We start from the raw sequence: 20003 nt of genomic DNA, 5'->3' as shown, positions 1-20003 counted from the left end.
CCAGTGTTGTATCTTATGCAGATAGCTTTGCTACTAAATCTTGCTTTTGAACCATTATCTTTGCCAGATACCTTATTTTAAATACTATTTGAAAAAGTCATATCTCTTGTCCTGCACGCCAACTTTATGTATCCGTATATACAAATTTAGATCTACTCCGCTTTCCTGACACTCTAGAGATCAGAGAATATATTTTGCATAGTCAAGGGATGTTGATTCATGTCTTTGTCTTATAAAGCATTCTTTTAAGAGAAAAGCAATTTAAATTTTCCCAACTTTATACTATAATCAGTCCTATCGCTTGATATCAGGAATCCTAAACAGTGTATTATAATTAAATTATGACAAAACATCAGGCACAGCCAAGACAATGAGGTTTTTTTTTCTCCAGGGTAGGTAATAGAAACTTACAGGTTGCCTACAAATATTCATTGGACTAGTAATGTTAGTTATCTTGAAAATGAAATTATTATTTCTGGTTATTTCACAGTGAGTTACCAATTACTTTAAAGTGCAGTTTTACTCTGAAAAGTGACTGAAAAAAGCAACTTCTTACTCAATAGACCAGGTCCATATTTGCATTCATAGTCATAGTTAGCCAGTAACGTAAAGAGATACATTTTTATTACAGTTTACTTTACATTTCTCTCTTGCAGAGTCAATATAGCTGGGAGAATGAGCTGGATTTTATTTTCATTTGCACATCGTTAACAGAATTGGTAACTTAAATTCTGAATACAGAATCTTTATTTCTGGTGATACATAAGTCAGAAGGAACCCAGCTTGACTTGCAGATTCCAGGATGAGTTAGCAGATTTAAAAAAAATACAGGAAGAGAAGGAATTTTTAATTAGATGGTTTAAAACTCCTGTACAAACAGATTAGCTCTCAAAGGTTAATTGACAAACAACAAACCTAGAGCCGCATCCATCCTATATAACAATGACTTTTCAGAGTTGAAGTGCACTTTAGTTATTAGCTTATTAAATATAAACAATTTTGTTTATAGTACATATTTTTATATAAGTATTAAAAGAGAGGGTTCCAAATACAGAAAGTAAGGAAATTCAGAGTTGCGACAGTATAGGTTGAGTTACTCTAGGTATACTATGACATACAGTACTAATACAGTAGGTTTTTTCCACAGACATGATGAATGAATTCTTACCAATTTATTCCATTTAAACCATTTTTCTTCAGAGTTCAGTAGTTAATCTAATAAAGGCAGTAAATTGACTAATTTCTCTCATTTATTCTTCTCAACCACATTTCTTTTAATATTTGTTTTTGCAGCCACAGTGATGAAATACATTTATTGACTATAGTCTCAAAAAATCTAAACACACATCAGTTTATTTTCAGCAAGTCAGGACATTTTCCTAACACCATAGTAATGAGCAATATATTCCCAACATTTGAAATGTTCCTTAAAGAGAGACATACGTGTAGGCATACAAAAGGTTAACTGTCTTTTTAAAAAAAAAAAAAAAAATCCCACACTTTTACATATGTTGGAGAAAAAAAATTACATAATAAAAAGCCAAAGAAGGCTTCTACTAAAATATTATGCTTTTATTGCAAAAAATATTGAAAGAATTTTTTGCATCTTTAATATCACCTATAACACAAAGCTGTTTGATTTTTGTATAAATAACAGAAATGTATTCTAGTTCCTTTTAGATAACATACCTTTATGGCGTTATTCATTCTTTTAGATCTCCACAGTCACTTATTACAGACATTTTTTTCTTTGCAGGCATGTAACTGAGAATTTTGCCCAAGAAATTTGTTTTTAATAGATAATCCTAACATCTGTCTCTGATAGGACACAGAATCAGATAAACTTAGTTCTTGACCAATAAGGGCTTGGTGCAATACATATTGAAGTCAATTGAAGTTTTTCTTTTTACTTCAGTGGGCATTGGATCAGGTTTCTATTTCTTCTGGCTGTGAGGGGTTGAAAATGAATAATATTGGGTGAGGATCCTCTTCATACATGGAAAAAACTTTTAAAAGTAAGTGAATTTGGGAGAATAAAAAACAGAACCTTTAAAAACTGAACAAGGATTGAATAAATGATAAACATAGGTCTCTGATACTGTAACTAGAACCATGGGTTCCACACAGGTGCAAAGATGATGTCTCTGTGTAGCTCTGTTTGCTGGATTGGGGCCTGAGCAACTACACAAACTTACTAATTTGAGGCCTGTTGGCTGCATCCAGTTTCTTATGCAATTTGCTCATGAAAAATACATTAGTAGCTTTTATTTGATCACAATAGAAACTAGTTTTGATTGTGTCTGTGTCCTACATTTTTATCTTGATGCCATGCTGATTCTACAGTTCACTTCTCTGACAGAATTCAATAGGCTATCTCAAAACCAGATGCATCTTTGCTATCTCTCGAGGAGACAGCATTTAATAGCAAGTATTTCCCATAGAGCTCTTGAAACAGATGATATTTTTTACAGTGTGCAGTTTACTATTTGCTGCTATTCATCCTGTCTTTAGGTACATCAGTTGACAGAAACCATGGCTAATCTGAAGATTTCTTCTTTTGAATTGGCAGCTTCTGGTGAAGGTAGAGTTGAGACACCAAACATGTTAGTCTGTGGATGTTTACCTTTAACCTTGATAGATTTAAAAAATTCTTAGTAGCTGGGTAGTTGCTGTTTAAATGTTTTTTTACCTGGAGGAAATAGGATTAAATTTATTGCACCTATTTGCCATAAATCAAATCCGGTTTTTAAATTATTTTCTAATTGAATTGAAAAGTACAAATCCAGACATCTGCAGAAAACTTTGACAAGCCTTCTGTCTAAATTATAGTTGCCAAAAGAAATATTAAGCATCCTGCTACATCAATATATGGTGTCTTGACTAACCAAGAATCACCTTTGATGTTCTTATGGTAACAGTCACATTTGTGCTGCTTGCTCTGTAAAGGTGCCTGCCAAAAGGACTCGGGTGGGGTTTTGGCCCCCACCCCCACTTTTTTTTTTTTTTAATACATTGAAAACTCGGCTTCTGGGTTGCTGGAAGATGGTGATAACTGGAGAATTAGTGGAATGGTGGCATCAAACAAGTGGAAGCTTAGCTATATGATTCTCCATGCCTTGTCACCAGGCTGGGAATGAGCATCTTATAAATCCTCCAGTAGAAAAATGAGAAATCTGCAGTTTACGTTTCTCTGAATCTTAAGGAATTGACATTTGTCTCAGCTTTTGCAAATGAAGTACTGGTTCTTTCCTCTAAGCAGTGGTTATGTTGAATGAAGTCTGATTATTAATCTAGTACATGTGTTCAGGCACATTTACAGGGACGTTATGTTCTGCATCAATACTACAACTGATATATAATGAAAAGGCTTCTTCTGCACCATTACTCTTTTGTATGTCATTGCTTTTGCATTTTTTCAGATGCCATAAGATGCCTTTGTACTTTAAGAATGAATTGAAGAGTGTCTCCAGGTTTAACATTACAGAGCACCAGAGCATGAAGGAAGGAACAAAATTTATTCCTTTTAAGAATGAAAAGGTGGAAGCTGCCATCTTTAAATAAATAAATAAATAAAACCCAGATCTTTACAAAAATATTGGATTAACCAACAAAACCATAAATATCCCATGCGTCCTTGATTCCTAAATGTATTTGTTGCTGTACCCAAAGCGTGCCAGGAGCTTTATGAACAAGTATAAAGTCATGTGCCTTTCCCAAAGAACTTAGTCTGAGTGTCTGATCCTGTGCAGGGATTTACAAGCATGGACCCTTATGCTCACAGAGTTCCATTGTCTTCAATACTTTGCTTCAGCAGTAGTCTACACATGCATAAGGATCCATGCTTGTAGGTCACTTTGCAGGATCAGGACTAAGTTAGTGTTTGTGAGGGCTCAGCATCATGCAGGATCAGGTCTCAAATAAGAACTTTTCAACAGGGGTATTCACTATATATCATGAATAACATTGCACTTTGTTTTTGTACATTTGAAACAACCAGTCAATAAATTCTTGACCCTGCTGCCATGAATTTTAGTAATAGCAGAATTGGGCCAATAAATTGTAAATTAAAAATGTAACTGTAAATTAACTTTTTTGTTGGTTTAAAGATGATCTGCAAATATCTACACTTACTTAAATAAACAGGCTTTCTATTAAGTACTGAATGCTCTCATTTAAAACAGCTGAATTGGGATGTTTCAGTACATTCCTAAAGCTGACTTTGCTTTTTTCTTTTACATGGCATAATGTGCTGAAAGCCATCTATACTTGGTGATTTGAGGCAGTTAGTTGGCATGTAATACTACATTTTTGTCAGGAGGAGGGGAAGATTGCCCTTAGATAAGAATTTGTTAATGTATGTATATTCAGTTTCTTTCCTTTTTTAAACTGAGTAGTCTGTTACTGCTGAGATCAGAAGATTGTATAAGTTTTATGTTTATATTGGCATTGATACTTTTAAAAAAAATAATATTGCTCAGGATGCCTGTCATGCTTTTTCTTAATGTTTGATCTGCATACAAGAATTTAAAATGTGTATTGCAGTTTTCATCCAAGAGTATCTAATCTTACTGGCCAGGAAACTGTCTATTTTCTAATATACAACATCTGAAGGGATGCTAAAACAATATCTTCACATATTTGCATAAATACTAAAGTGAACAATTTGTGTATAAACGTCTTTATGATTTAATTGACCAAAGAAGCTTCTAACATAATTATCTCTCAGGCATTTGTGACCTGTGTAACCTCTTCACCAAGCAGGTTGCCACATTGCTAATTACAATTTTAAATAAACTTTAAAAACTCTGATTCCTAATGACCCTCTCATCTTGTCCGTCCCTAGCTGCTGGAGCCAGCCATGGCCACTTGAAGCGCAAGCATCCCCAGGAAGGGCTGCATGGAAAAGATGGTACAGTCTGAGCTGTATCAATCTTTTGTGCCTTGTTTATGTGGGGCTGGAGCAGGAATGATTTGCATTCATTCCCTCCCTCTCACCACAGGCAGGCCTACATCTTCTCCACCCAAGGAGGAAGACATGGTGTTGCTGAGGCAATCAAGTGAATCCCTCTTGGGGCTGGTCTACACTATACAGGTTGACACAAGGCAGCTTATGTCGACCTAATTATGTCAGTGCCTACACTACAGCCTTCCTCTAACCGTTGTAAGTGCCCTACTACACTAACATCATAACTCCACCTCCACGAGCCACCTCCACGAGTGGCGTAAGGCTTACGTTGGTATAGTTAAGGCAATGCAATATCTATGTAGACACTGTATCCATTACATTGGCGGTCTTGTCAATTTCACAGCAGGAGCCATGAAATTGACAAGAAAGCCAGGCAGCTAGAGCCCAGCTGTCCTCTGCTCCCCCGGGGAAATATGCGGCTTCCGACCCTGCTCCCTTCCAGGAGCCAGGCAACCTTGTGAATTTCACAGCTTGGTGAGCCTTGGGTGGTGCAGGGGTGAGAAGGCCCAGCCGACTTCACCTAGGGAACGGTGAGGATGCTCACCACTGACCCTAGGAGGGTAGTGTGCACATGTACTGTGGTGGCTGTAAGTCGACCTAATATCGGTCAACTTAGGTTTGTAATGTAGACACACCCTTTGATGCAGAAAGGGGAAAATTTGTGCTCTGAGAGACACCCCCACCCTTCCTATGCAGATCTAAGTGATGCAGTGTGGTGGTCCTTTGGTTGGAACAGTCTAAGGTTCTTCTATAATTGCTGTGTAATGAGAATTTAATGTGTTGAGTGGAAAAGCTCTTTGAAAATGTTTTAAAGTTCTCAAACAGCTAAATGTGCATGTAGACTTAAATGTTCTTCGCTGCCTAGTTGGTTGAGGCCAAGGCTGGGAGGCAGGAATTCTTGTGTTCTAATGCCAGTTCTGCCATCGACCAGCCGTGTGGCCTTGAGCAAGTTACTTTACCTCTCTATTCTTGTTTCCACATTTATAAAATGAAAAGTCAACCTCATGAACTACTTTCACAGGGTTTACATTAAGATTAATTCATGTTTATATAGTACCTTGAAATCTAAAGTGCTATTTATAAGGGATAAATAATCTTTTAAAAAAATACTTGAAAGGCACTTTTTTCCATTGTTTATGTGCTCTGTTTCAAGAGTATTGGATTTATTGCAAAACATCTATTCTGAGTTCAGGGTTCCAAATAAGTAAATAATTTGGGATCTTAAATATTTTTCATTTACTTGATAAAGCTTTTCTGTTCACTTAAGTGTCAGGGTTGATAGATTCAGAATTATTACAACAGTTTTTCTTAAATACTCTGGAAAGTTTGTAATTCTTTGTGCTGATTTAATATTTTGTCTTCCTTCACAAGACCATCAAAAATTTCTCAAAATCTAATGAATGTCATAAGCCAAACACTGATGGACAAACATGCAATAAAGCTGTGTGTGTATGTGTAATAGAGAAAAGTCTTTCAGTAAGGAAATAGATTTTTAGTATGAATCTTCTGTGGCATTATAATGGGAACTTAAAAAATTAAACTACCTCTGCAGTGTCTTTTAATGAAAGGCTTTATTAAAGATGCAAGTTTGAAAGAAGAAAGGAAGGAAGGTCGATCGGCGAATATAGCAGGGAGTTGCAGACATAGGGAGTAGTGTGAAAAAAGAGAAGACAGAAATAGCAGACGAGATGAAGAACAATTGAGGAAGCTTGGAAGGAGCATAGGAATTGAGTGAGGGGGAAAGAGAAATTAGGAGAGAGGAGAGCAGACATGTATTTTGGATGGATTTACACAGGTCTTTCTTTGAAAGTGAGGACAAGGATCCTGAAGCTTGTTGTGAAGAAAGAGGCTGTCAGTGAAGGGATTAGAAGAAGAGAGTGATAGTTACAACATCAGGAATTGAAGATAGCCAAACATCTTGGATATACTTGAAATGGGTGAAACGTGTCATCTGGAACCTCTCTCTTGCATGCACACACAAGTTTCTTGATTTAAAAATCTCTTGACACTATTTATATCTAGTGAAGGATTTAAATCTGTGTTATTTATAGATTAAAATAATTCAGTCCCTAAAGACATGTTAAATTCCTCAAGTTTGATTTCTATAAATCCTCTCCAGGATTTGGACACAGAAGAGCAGAAATCACCCAGAAGTCTGAATTGCCCTTCCACCACTGAGCAAATAAGTTCTACTGAAGAGGAGGAGTCTCCAAATGCAAGAAAGAAAGCTAAAGTGGACATTGATGTAAGAAACAGACTAACAGCCAAAGAATCAGTTATCACAGATGGTATAAATTCACACCTTAACAGAAAAACACAAGATACTGTTGCATTTATGGATGACAGTAAAATAATAGAGACAGAGAGTGAGCCAGAAGAAGGTGAAATTACTGACTCTGAATGTGAGGAGTATAGCAGTGAAGATGAAGTAACAAGTGAAGAGAGTGTAAATTCAGAAGACTCTGAAAATGAAGGTGAATTATTATGGCTTTTATATACAGTATTTTTTGTAGTTTTTTTCAGAAGTCCAGTAAATAAATAAGAACAAACTATTAAGAAAATGAGTGACTCATAAAAATAAAACTGAAAAGGGATGACTTGAGGTAATTTAGCTTTAAAAACTGCAGTCTTCACTGAAATATAAAAGCTTAAGCCAATATTTATTGTGTTCTTTCCACTCTTTTCTTCAAATATTGTTAGGACTAAAAACAAATATGGATTTTGTTCTTGTAAAAGCTGTCATATGAGTATATCTTTATTTTGTGATGTTAACATGATACTCTCTCTGCTTACATAGACTGAATATTGTTTGTGTAGAGAAAATTGTAACAGGAGCTTTTAGACCTGGAAGCAATGCCATAATATGTACATGCTAGAGAGTGTAACCTATATATACTAAAATTAATATCACAGTCCTATGCTTATAGTAATTTCTGGGATCAATTAGTGTATAGAATTTCTGTTACTGATAAATATTCTCCATATAAATACCATATAATCCACTGAGGGTGAAGCTCATCTACGCTGCAGAGGGCGACCACAATTCCTCCAGACCACTTTAAGTCCTACTTTGGACATGTTCAAGTCGCTGTTGATGGAGTAGGTGTACAAGGAGGCCTCTATACCCCCTTTGAAAGGATATGTCTACACTACCAGCTAGATGAGTGATTCTCAGCTTGCATAAACATACTCGCATTAGCTCTCATCAGAGCTAGTGAGCTAAAAATAGTAGTGTAATTTCAGAGGCATGGGCAGCAGCAGCATGGGCTAGTCACCCCAAGTACATACCCAAAAGGTTCAGGTGGGTTTGTGCTCAGGGCTGCCCTGACTGCCACTACCCATGCTACCGTGGCTGCACTACTGTTTTTAGTGTGCTAGTTCAGATGAGAGCTGGCATGAGTATATGTATGCGACCTGGGAATCGCATACTGAGCTCGTAGTAGTCCTTGCCAAAGTGTCTACATTGTTGGCTCTAGATAGGATAGTACAGTCCCACTGCCAACCTCTAATCTGTGGAAGAGGTCACAAGATCTGCCTTTATGCAGATCCTCTGACCCATAAACATTACCGAAAAGTGCATGGAGGGGCTGCAGTTGTTTTTCAACCCACAGATTTGAGTAGTAGCTACAAGGGCCCTGTACTGCGACCCCATGACCTGGCTACAGTTAGGAAATGTTTCTGTAACATCCCATTTCTTCATTCGGGTTACCCAGACTTTATGTAGATAAAGTGAACTCCATCCTAACTGGTTTAGAACTCTAGTATTATTATTTAATAATGAATCCCATGTAACTGGTGTGATAATATATAACAGTTGCATTTAAGAGCATGACTTCAGAGGTAAGTTTTGGATTTCAGTAAACATCAGAATTACATGCATGGTAATGACCATCATGTGCTTTTGGTATAAATAAAGGCATCCTTAGAACATACTAGTCTGAAAAATGATTGCAAAAATAGCATCTTGGTAATCCGGTGGTTCTTACCTTGTGTCACCTTGATTAATTTTTCTCCTTTTATTCATTAAAAAATGCTTTTCTAACTATCAACTCTGCAAACTCAACCTAGGATCTGAAAGTCAAGCTCAGTTCTTTCTGGCTTGTGCATCAACACCAGACTAATAAATAAACTGCAGGCTGATTTCTGTCCTTGCATCTGTGCAACCCAGTATCTTCAAATTGTGCCTTTATAGATACTAAGGTCAGAAGGGACCGTTATGATCATCTAGTCTGACCTCCTGCACAACGCAGGCCACAAAATCTCACCCACCCACTCCTGCGAAAAACCTCTCACCTGTATCTGAACTATTGAAGTCCTCAAATCGTGGTTTAAAGACTTCAAGGAGCAGAGAATACTCCAGCAAGTGACCAGTGCCCCATGCTACAGAGAAAGGCGAAAAACCTCGAGGGCCTCTTCCAATCTGCCCTGGAGGAAAATTCCTTCTTGACCTCAAATATGGCGATCAGCTAAACCCTGAGCATATGGGCAAGATTCACCAGCCAGATACTACAGAAAATTCTTTCCTTATTTACACCTGTTCAACTTCATTAAAGACCGTGCTGTTGCACATGTATATCTGAAGACACATAATTTACCCCAGCAATTGGAATTCAGTTAACAGTTCTCTTGATGCACAAGAAGGAACAGAATACAGCTCATTCTCTCTTAACTGCGATAGCTCTGTAGTGCTAAAAAGTACTCAAAACTAAACTTTAGTTACTAAAGCAATCAGATATGACTCTGGATACCAATAAGGAGCACATTTGTTGAATAAGATTATATTTTAGATAGTTCCTTCTCAGAGTAGAACGACATTTTAAACAAAATGTTAATTTGTTTATCTCTAATCGACTATCCCTAAAGACCCATAAATTAATAGCATGTCAATAACTTCTACAAAGTTACTTTTTATGCTGATTGAAGTAAATATGCACTTCAATACATACAAGTAATCAAAGTAGCCCATTCCAACACATTGAGAAAAAATATTTCTGACACTTTGGTCTGGAAACGGACAAATAAGCCTTTTGAAGAACGGCTTAATCAAAGTTGCTCTGTCAGAACAGCTTGTACATTTCATTTGCTAAGATTGACACAGGATTGTGCCGGATAACACCAATCAATTGCAGTTGAGGTATGGCTAAATCCTTTCAAAGCATCTGAAAAGTTAGAGGATTGTGATATCACAGTTATAGGCTTTGCTTTTTACTAATACTTATTTTTTATAAATATAGATGAAGAGAGAATTTGGCCTCCATGTATCAGAGTAATTGTAATTAGATCACCAGTATTGCAGACTGGATCACTTTATATCATCACAGCTGTTAAAGCTGCTACAATTGGAAGGTAAAATTGACTGGAATCTGTGCAGTCCTGGCTCATGTCTGACATTGAAAATTTGTGTGATGAGTCACTAGGTTTGTGTCCATCTTCTTCTACATTAGTAATTCTGAAGTTTTGGTATAGTAATAACCAGTAGATTGCAAATGAGTGCAGTGTGATTGGCTGCAGTGAATTCAGTGAAATCTATTATCACCTCCCGAAAGGTGATAATGACTTTGAGGCCACTAAGTGCCTCTTTCACAAGTAAAAAATATATGTTAGAAATTCAGATTGAAGCATATCGGATATTTATGATGGAACCCTGGTCTCACATTCACGTTCCAGTAGAGTTGACTCAACTCTTCATCTCTGAAATACATAAATTGAGTTTATTTTGCTGTGGGTGTCTTTTGGATGAGATCTTCAAAAAGTCCTGTCTGCTCCTTGTGGATATCGGAGTTCTCTTGGATGTATTTTATGCAAGAGTAGTGATATTATGTAAGAGCATTGTTGTTTGCCAACATTTCTCCTCCCTTTCAGTTGTGTAGTGTGCTGTGTGGTAGTGGCATTTCGATGGTGGGATATGTATATAGGATTTGATTCCACAAGCTCAATAAATGGACATTGTAGTATACAACTTTGTAGAGACTGGAATAGCTGGAAATTCCCCCTAACTCTAAACCTACATCCTGAGGTCCTTTACTATCTGTACAGCCACTGATCAGTTCCTACAGCAGGCTCCTAGATTGTGATGACTGTCCGCTACACAGGAATTTTGGCCAAGGGATCCATGTAGTTTATAGTTCCACTAGTCATATCCCCTTTCTGATGCTAAAAATGCACACTTGTGCCCTAAACACTGCTGTAGAGACCCATTGAAGAGCACAAAGGATGCAGGATTCCCCCATGTGGTCTCTCCACAACCAAAGCCATTTTCATACAGGCGTCGTGTGCTTGTGTGGGATCAGCATTTTTCCCTAAGTTTACAGATTCAGCTTAATTATATGTTCATTGTTTGCTGCATGGTTAGTATTTATAGATGTAACAAGGTACATAACACAATTCTCCCCATCATATATTGCATCACAATAGCTTTGTCTGTAAAGCTTCTTAATAGTTCAGAAAGGAAACTTGATATTGCGATTTGGACGAAGTGTGGTTCTCACTGATTATATTAAAAAAATTTCTTTAAGAAATTATAACACAACCAAATTAGTGTGACGTATCTTAAATCTGTCTGGTACCATGATGTAAGTTACATAATTATGTATGACAGAAATCAAGTTAATTAACTATTTACCTGTTTTATAGAGAGAAAGATATGCAGCATACCCTCCAGATTCCTGAAGTTGGAGTCAGTAAGGTAATTCTTAAATTAAGTTATTTTTGTATTGATAGATCAAGAAATTTAAAAGAACCGTGTCAGAAATATAAACCAAAATTTTAGTGTGTGTTTAAGAGTCTTGCTATTAAAAGAAGTGTTTTTTTTTAAATGAACTTGTCTTTAAGCAGAGGAATGTTTTTAATAATTTCCCTGCAGTTTTGGAAACAATACCGTCCAAATGGATGGGAAACAAAGTAAAACTGACCAAAACCAGGAATTTAATTTCAGTGTCAAAGTGCAGTGAAATGAAAAACTTAAAAATTCACAATATAAATCTTGATTTTTTTTTAAATTCTTTGCATTTAAATAGCTTGTGATAGTAACACAGGAAGGAACTTATTAAATACAATTTTAATCTTGCATTTCCCATTTATTCAAAAGTTTAAAACCTATTACAGCTGTGGGTAATGGAATATTCTGGAAACCTAATTAGGACTTTTTGCTGGTCATATCAATATTCAGATCCCCACAGATGAGTTGAGATCACTAGCTTTTCATATGTTCATCTAATTTATCTTCTAGGTAATTGTTATGTAAAATGAGCTCTGAAGGGGAGAGGAAATTTAGTAGAATTCTCTTCTTTGATACAGGACAATGGAAAAATATTTTTTCCAATTAAGAGATTACCAGAGGCTAATACGATTATATTTTGTTATATACTCACTTTTATTTCACTAACTACCTCAATAAGAAAGTACAGTCCTTAAATTTAGCAGTCTTCATCAAGAAAAGCAGTATGAAGTGAGGACATTTAGGCTATATAAACACCCTTTACACCTGTAAACAGGCTTCAGACAGAACCAGGTAAGTGGGGCCCTACCAAATTCACAGCCATGAAAAATTTATCACGGACCGTGAAATCTGGTCTTGTGTGTGGTTTAACCTACACTATACAGATTTCATGGGGCGGTCCAGCATTTCTCAAATTGGGGGTCCTGACCGAAAAGGAAGTTGCGGGGGGGGGGGGGGTGTCACAAGGTTATTTTAGGGAGGTCACAATATTGCCACTCTCACTTCTGCGCTGCCTTCAGAGCTGGGCAGCCAGAGAGGGTTGGCTGTTGGCCAGGCACCAAGCTCTGAAGGCAGCACCGCCCCCGCCCCCCAGCAGCAGTGTAGAAGTGAGCATGGCAATACCATACCATGCCATCGTTATTTCTGCGCTGCTGCCTTCAGAGCTGGGTGGCTGGAGAGTGGCGGCTGCTGACTGAGGGCCGAGCTCTGCAGGCAGCAGCTCAGAAGTAAGGATGGCCATACCATAGCATGCCGTCCTTACTGCTACTCTGCTGCTGCTGGCACTGGCACTGCCGTCGGAGCTGAGCTCCCAGCCAGCAGCTGCTGCTCTCCAGCTGCCCAGCTCTGAAGGCAGCAGCAGCAGTGCAGAAGTAAGGGCAGCAGTAACGCAAGCCCCCCACTACAATAACCTTGCAGTCCCCCCCACAACTCCTTTTGGGGTCAGGACCCCTACAATTAAAACACTGTGAAATTTCAGATTCAAATAGCTGAAATAATTAAATTGATTATTTTTAAAATCCTATGACCGTGAAATTTACCAAAGTGGATCGTGAATTTGGTAAGGCCCTACAGATAAGCTATTTAAACAAACTAGGTTCTACCAGTTATCCTTTGCTTCTGGTACCTGAAACACATTTTACTGAATCTGTTCCCTGACCATCACTCCAGTTAATCAACAGTACCATTTATCAGGATGCCAATTAAGTGGTTTCTACTGAAAACAGTGAAATTCCTTTTTCTACTATTAGTATCATAGGGCTGGAAGGGACCTCCTGGGTCATCAAGTCCAATCCCTTACTATTGCAGGCAATCTCATCATATAATCCTGTTTGTAAATGTATCAAGCTCCATCTTAAAACTAGTTAGATTGTTTGCCCCCACTACTCCTATTAGAAGGCAGTTCCAGAACCTCATTCTTCTGATGGTTAAATGATTGGTGACCATTAATGATCTTTTGGGAAGGTATTGTTCAACTCAATACAGAGATGCCATCCCTCCCTATTTTTTTGTAATCCTAATTTTTCATGTAAGTATGAAATTATTAAATAAGTTTAAATCTACAAATTTTGCTAGATGAACTATGCACACTTTATTTATATAGAGAAAAGTGTGAGTCAGTCACTCATCGCCACTTGGGTTTGACCAACACAGCAAATAGTGCCACAGTGGCATTCTTCACCACTACCCCAGTGGCACATGTGCAGACTGTGTAGTGAGGGTCTGATAGGAGGCATGCCACAGTCATTTTTGAATCTTTTGGGGGCACTGCTGGATTCATGGGCCAAGCCACAGGTTACATGTTGCACTTTAGCTGCCCTATGTGAGCCCTGTTGGACATAGAGTGTGCCAGCAGGCTTCACGTTGAGCATCTGGGGTGTAACACACAGCTTGTGGCTTGAGCTGTGAATCCAGCAACGCAAACCCCACCGACAATCACCGCAGCTTGCATCCTATCAGATCCAAGCCCAGGACTGGCCAAGGTACTTAAGGGATTTAGGTGGTATTGGAGGGCAGCTTTCCTAGGGCCAACCCTACCATTCTTCCTGCTTGGAGTTGTGGGGTCAGGGGCACAACAAGGGAGGGCCCAGGGAGCCAGGGCCCCCTCTTGGCCATAGACTGGGAGGGGAGAGGGATCCTGGTTTCAGAGGGGAGGGGGCAGAGGTTGTGGTTTCTGCAGGAAGGGGAGGAGGAGGAGGATAGAAGGAGAGGCCCCAGTCACTCTAACATGGACAGAATTGCATCTGAAATTCACTGCAAGTGTTCAAATGCTACCCCAGACCCTCTGCCTGTATTTGGCTTTGGTACTTGCTGCTGGTCCAAGCAATCTCCCTAATTTTTTTCATAAACATCCCTAAAATTCTCAGAACAAGATTAGCATTTCTGTCAAGAGCTTTTATTTCTCTGTAACACCATAATTTGTTTTTTTAACTCCTCCTAGTGTGAATAACCAAATTCACCAATTTTTTGTGGACAGTTGAGTTGTTTTAAAATACCTATCATGCAAGAATCTCAAACTGCTTTAATATCATAACACCCATGAGGTCAGGGCTTTTTCTCATTTTCATGGAGAAACTAAGGCAGGGAGGAGTTAAGTGACTTACCAGTGGAACCATAGAAAGTTAGTGGCACTAAGCTGTTTTCCTCCACCTGCAACACATAGCAGCATTTTGTTGCTGTGTGGATCACTTTCACATTTACATCCTTTTTTAAAAAAGGATTAAAATGAGATAATCAAAAAGCACCAGGGTTCGCATCTTTAAAATAAACTTTAGTTGAATTGTGGTTTATCCTATTCATAGAATCTAGAGACCGAAAAGATCTGAGGTCATCTTCGTCAATCTCTCTGCCATTATAGGATTGTTCCCTACTGTAAATCTGTACAGCCCAATCAACAAATACAGTTGTGCTGATAATATGGAATTTAGTACGCCAGAAATATTAGGTTTTGTTCATGCACTCCTCAGTTTGGTCAAGTCAGAAAGCCTGCGACAGTGTGACTTGACTTACAATACCAGAGGTATGTTAATAGACCACTAAAATACATCCTGGAATATTAAGATAATATGTAAACTAAATGCTATGCAGTAGAAACATTCTATTTTATCATTTTTCTAGTTTCATGCAGAAGTATATTTTGACCATGAATTGCAAAATTATGTTCTTGTGGATCAAGGCAGTCAGAATGGCACAGTTGTTAATGGAAATCAGATTCTACAGGTGAGCATTGCAACTTACTGTGATTAGAAAACTAGGTACTTATATTGCATTATAGAAAAGTATATCAGTCACATAGTCATTTTAAATGAAATTCTGACTTATAAATCACGGATGATTTTGCTGAGTGGTTTTTCTTCTATGCATTGATCATTTCTTTGCTTCTGCTCAGTTTTTAGGTGTACTTATGATACATTTTCCTATTTATTTTGGATTAGGAATTATGAGAAATTTGTTCCAGTTAAAAATGCAGTTAGATTACCGAGATACCAATTTAAATATACTGAATGACTCACATATAAACAATATTCCTGGAATACATGTAATGGTGAATTTTATCAGTTATTCTAATAAATACAGTTGACAAAATTGTGTAATTCTTTTTCTGTAGCCTAAAACAAAATGTGACCCCTATGTTCTGGAACATGGGGATGAAGTAAAGATTGGAGAAACTGTGCTATCCTTCCACATACACCCTGGCAGTGACACCTGTGACGGATGTGAACCAGGACAGGTCAGAGCACATCTTCGCCTTGATAAGAAAAAGGAATTTTCTGGTAAGTGATGATATTGTTGGATATGGTATTGACAGTAGCTCTTACATAACAAAATTAATTGAGACTGTAAAATAGTTACCCTTTTCCCTAACCAGATAGTTCTGTTTCAAATAGCTATAAAAAAAGAAAATGGTCTGCTGTCAACTGGGTACATTTCTGTACTATGTAGTGTGTGGTGTATTTTCCTCTCAATACATATACATTAAATACATTAAAACATTTTGGTTATTTAGTAGCATTGTGTTCTTGAAATTAACTTGTAACAGAAATACAACATTCTGATCATATTGTTGCAGCTAGCAATTTTTGTTTAGGATCTAGGAACACACAAAACAGGAATCTTAAATCTATTATATCCAGTCGTTATACTCAGTTGTATTGATCATTTTAGCAATTGTAGAACACTAGTTAGAACAAAATATTCTATAATATTAATTCTGTCTATACTTCAAAACAGTATTACTTAATTATCCAATTAAATCTGGTCTTGTGGTCTCCCTTTAGGTCCAGCACTGAGCAAAGAAGAGAGAGAATTAGTCAGAAGAAAAGCATTAAAAAAAATACGGGTAAAATATGGTTTACAGGTAAGTTCACAATAAGTGTTTATGAAATGCTTGAAATCTGTGGAGTTTATATTTACTCTGTGATTCCTAGTTTAAATCATAGATTTTAATAGGGAAAGTTTTCAAATATGCAACTTCTTTAAAGTATATTGGTTTAATGAGAACTTCTAGTCTTACAGGCAGTAATTATAGCTGCTATTTTACAAATATATTTTAAAGAGGAAGAGAAGTAGGTGGGGGAGGTGGACGTTCTTTCATAAAGGCTCAGAAAAAATGACCAATTGTAATGATTTGAGAATAAAGCCAGATTCCTGTCCCTTTGAAGATAAGATATCCTATGATTTTCTTACTACAAGCTGGGAAAGGGGCGCTGCAGTTCAGCACAAACTAGAGTTGGAAGGAGAGAGCCTGAAGAATAAGGAGGGAGAGAAAGGAAAAGCAATGGAGAAGAAATTATGGGAGGGAGATACAGTATTTAAGAAAAAAATTAAACATCTTTCTTCTTTCCACCATCCCATAAAGAAACACTTGGAGTGTTCTGAAGCTTAGTTGAGGGTTCTTTTAGTCTCACTTAAGCAGTTTATTGTAAAAGATGCCATATATTTTTAATCTGTTTTATTTTTTCCATGTTCTAGTACAAAATTGTTTGAGGGGGCATAATACCATTTCAATCAATAGTGTAGCGTATGTATCCATACATATCTATATGCTTTAAAATGTGATGCATATATTGTTCACATACTGTGTATATGTTGTGTGTGTGCATGTATTTACATACACTGGTTGTATTATGTGTATATAATGTGTATATGCATATGTGCATAAGGATATTTTAGAACCCAGCCTTAACATGGAGTCACAACCAGTCCCTCTCTAGTGCACATTCATGTGGGGAATAGGATGTCTTCAGGGTCTCTTTACTTTGGCAGCTAATCAAATGTCACCAATACAATCTGTATAAGTACAGAATTTCTTGTTCATTCTGTAGTAATTGACACTAATGGGCAGCAAGATTTCTGGGACACTATTTAGAGATATAAAATTGTAATACATGAAATTCCCAATGGTTTGTAAATATGGTTTTGTGCTTAATATGAGGAAATTGACTCTTCATGTCAGGAGATCACATGCATTTAATTACGGCAGGAACATGGTACTATAGAGAGATTATATGGTTTTAATTAGTCTGGCATAAAACTGATGTACTTGCTAATAACACATTATCATGTGGTAGTGACATGGAACTACTGAAGGAGAATTTTATAGTATTTGGTCATGAGGTTTTGAATTAATAAAATATGGTGAAGCTATTCTAGTTGTTTGCGGAAAAGCAAAACAGGCTTAGAAAAAAGGAGCATTTAAAGCCAGTCACTAATATCTTTCCCTAATGGAATTTTTGTGTATGTAAAGAATACAGACTATGAAGACAACAAAGCAGTGAAAAATCCAAATTACAAAGATAGAGCAGGAAAACGCAGGGAGACCATTGGAAGTGAGGGGACATTTCAAAGGGATGATACTCCAGCTTCAGTCCATGTGTAAGTGTGTAAAATCTTACTCTGTGCTCTGCTAATGCATAGCAAACCTTTCATGCATGTTCATAGGTGGTGATAAAGTGAATTTGTAATGGTAACCTGATTTGATATCATTTGGGCTGAATGTACAGTGAGAGAGCTCAGATTACTGCACTGACTCCCAAATTCACATTAGGCCACCATTAACGCGTGCGCACACACAGATTTTAATCTAGCATTAAGTTTACTCAAGTGCATTTCTTATCAGCAAAATAAGTTAAAGTCAAGGAAATAACCAGTTACACTACATTAGTATCTACAGCAACCTCACTTCGTATGCCTTATAACTAGGGCCTTACCAAATTCACGGTCCATTTTGGGCAATTTCACGGTCATAGGATTTTAAATATAATTTCATTATTTCAGCTATTTAAATCTGAAATTTCATGGTGTTATAACTGTAGGGATTCTGACCCAAAAAGGAGTTGTGGGGGATCACAAGGTTATTGTAGGGGGGGGTTGTGGTCCTGCTACCCTTACTTCTGCACTGCTGCTGGCAGCAGCACTGCCTTCAAAGCTGGGCAGCTGGAGAGAGGTGGCTGCTGGCCAGCAACCCAGCTCTGAAGGCAGAGCTGCCACCACCAGCAGCGTAGCAGTAAGGATGGCATAGTATGATATTGCCACCTTTACTTCTGCGCTGCTGCCTGCAGAGCTGGGCCATCAGTCAGTAGCCACCACTGTCTGGCCGCCCAGCTCTGAAGGCAGCAGTGCGAAGTAAGGGTGGCATGGTATGGTATTGTCATCCTTACTTCTGTGGTGCTGCTGCAGGGTGCTGCCTTCAGAGCTGGGCACCCAGCCAACAGCTGCTGCTCTCCAGCTGCCCAGCTATGAAGGCAGCGCAGAAGTAACGGTAGCAATACCGCAACCCCCCTAACCTTTAGACACCCCACCTCCACCCTGCAACTCCCTTTTGGGTCAGAACCCTCAATTTGAGAAATGCTGGTCTCCCCTGTGAGAGCCATATAGAATAGGGTAAAAGCACACAAGACGAGATATCATGGGGGAAGACTAGATTTCATGGTCTGTGATGCATTTTTCATGGCCATGAATTTGGTAGGGCTCTACTTATAACCCATTGTAATATGCACACTTAGATTCCTCACCTCCAACATATAGTCACTCTCAGTGCATACAGCCATTTCTTCTAAATCAGAGGTTCTCAACCTTTTTCTTTGAGGCCCCCGCAACATGCTATAAAAACTCCACGGCTCACCTATGCCATAACTAGTTTTCTGTATATAAAAGCCAAGGCCGGTGTTCGGGGTAGCAAGCAGGGCTGTTGCCGGGAGCCCATGCCGCAGGGGTCCCCACAAAGCTACATTGGTCAGGCTTCAGCCCTGGTGACAGGGCTCAGGTACCGGGCCTTCAGCCCCATGCAGTGGGGTTTTGGCTTTCTACCCTGGGCCCCAGCGAGTCTAATGCTGGCCCTGCTTGGAGGCCCCCTTGAAACCTGCTCAAGGCCCCTTAGGGGGCCCCAGACCCCTCATTGAGAACCACCTTCTAAATCACATTCAGTTTCACATGCTTAATTACGACAAGTCGTAATTTCACCAAGATTATCATTAAGAGCGGGTTTTAGAGGAATTGAATGTATGCATTCGTGGGGGGCTGTATGTGGAAATTAAAAGAAGCTTGTTGTGGCAAATAAACTTTTAAGAATTTATGAAGTTTGGGTAATAAAATAGGTGAATTGACATTGCTCTGGATGTTAATGTAGACTTAACTGGCAATATCCCTGATTTTAATTATGGTTGCCAACTTGAGCCAACCCTAATTTTGAGGCAACAAAGTTTTTTTTTTGTTTGCTTTTGTTTTTTTTTGTGTGTAGACATTTCTTATTTAAAGAGGAGATTAATGATAAACTCAGAGCATAAGGAAGACCAGGATAATAAAGGTTGTCAAATGGGAGAA

At 38.1% G+C, this 20003-nt stretch overlaps 1 protein-coding gene across 2 annotated transcripts in view; it reads left to right on the top strand.

Annotated features, from left to right (window-relative positions):
- The window catches only part of AGGF1 (angiogenic factor with G-patch and FHA domains 1), a 37844-nt gene that overhangs the window by 15057 nt on the left and 2784 nt on the right, over positions 1 to 20003 (top strand). For both annotated transcript variants that reach the window (XM_048849534.2, XM_048849533.2), the window contains exons 6-12: positions 7086 to 7440; positions 10201 to 10312; positions 11600 to 11651; positions 15300 to 15401; positions 15790 to 15955; positions 16460 to 16539; positions 17929 to 18056. In XM_048849534.2, coding sequence (XP_048705491.1) covers positions 7086 to 7440; positions 10201 to 10312; positions 11600 to 11651; positions 15300 to 15401; positions 15790 to 15955; positions 16460 to 16539; positions 17929 to 18056 — 995 coding nt within the window. The remainder of the gene's footprint in view (positions 1 to 7085; positions 7441 to 10200; positions 10313 to 11599; positions 11652 to 15299; positions 15402 to 15789; positions 15956 to 16459; positions 16540 to 17928; positions 18057 to 20003) is intronic.

Source organism: Caretta caretta, chromosome 5 (assembly GCF_965140235.1).
Source record: "Caretta caretta isolate rCarCar2 chromosome 5, rCarCar1.hap1, whole genome shotgun sequence".
NCBI lineage: Eukaryota > Metazoa > Chordata > Testudines > Cheloniidae > Caretta > Caretta caretta.
This window is presented reverse-complemented; position numbering and strand designations above follow the sequence as displayed.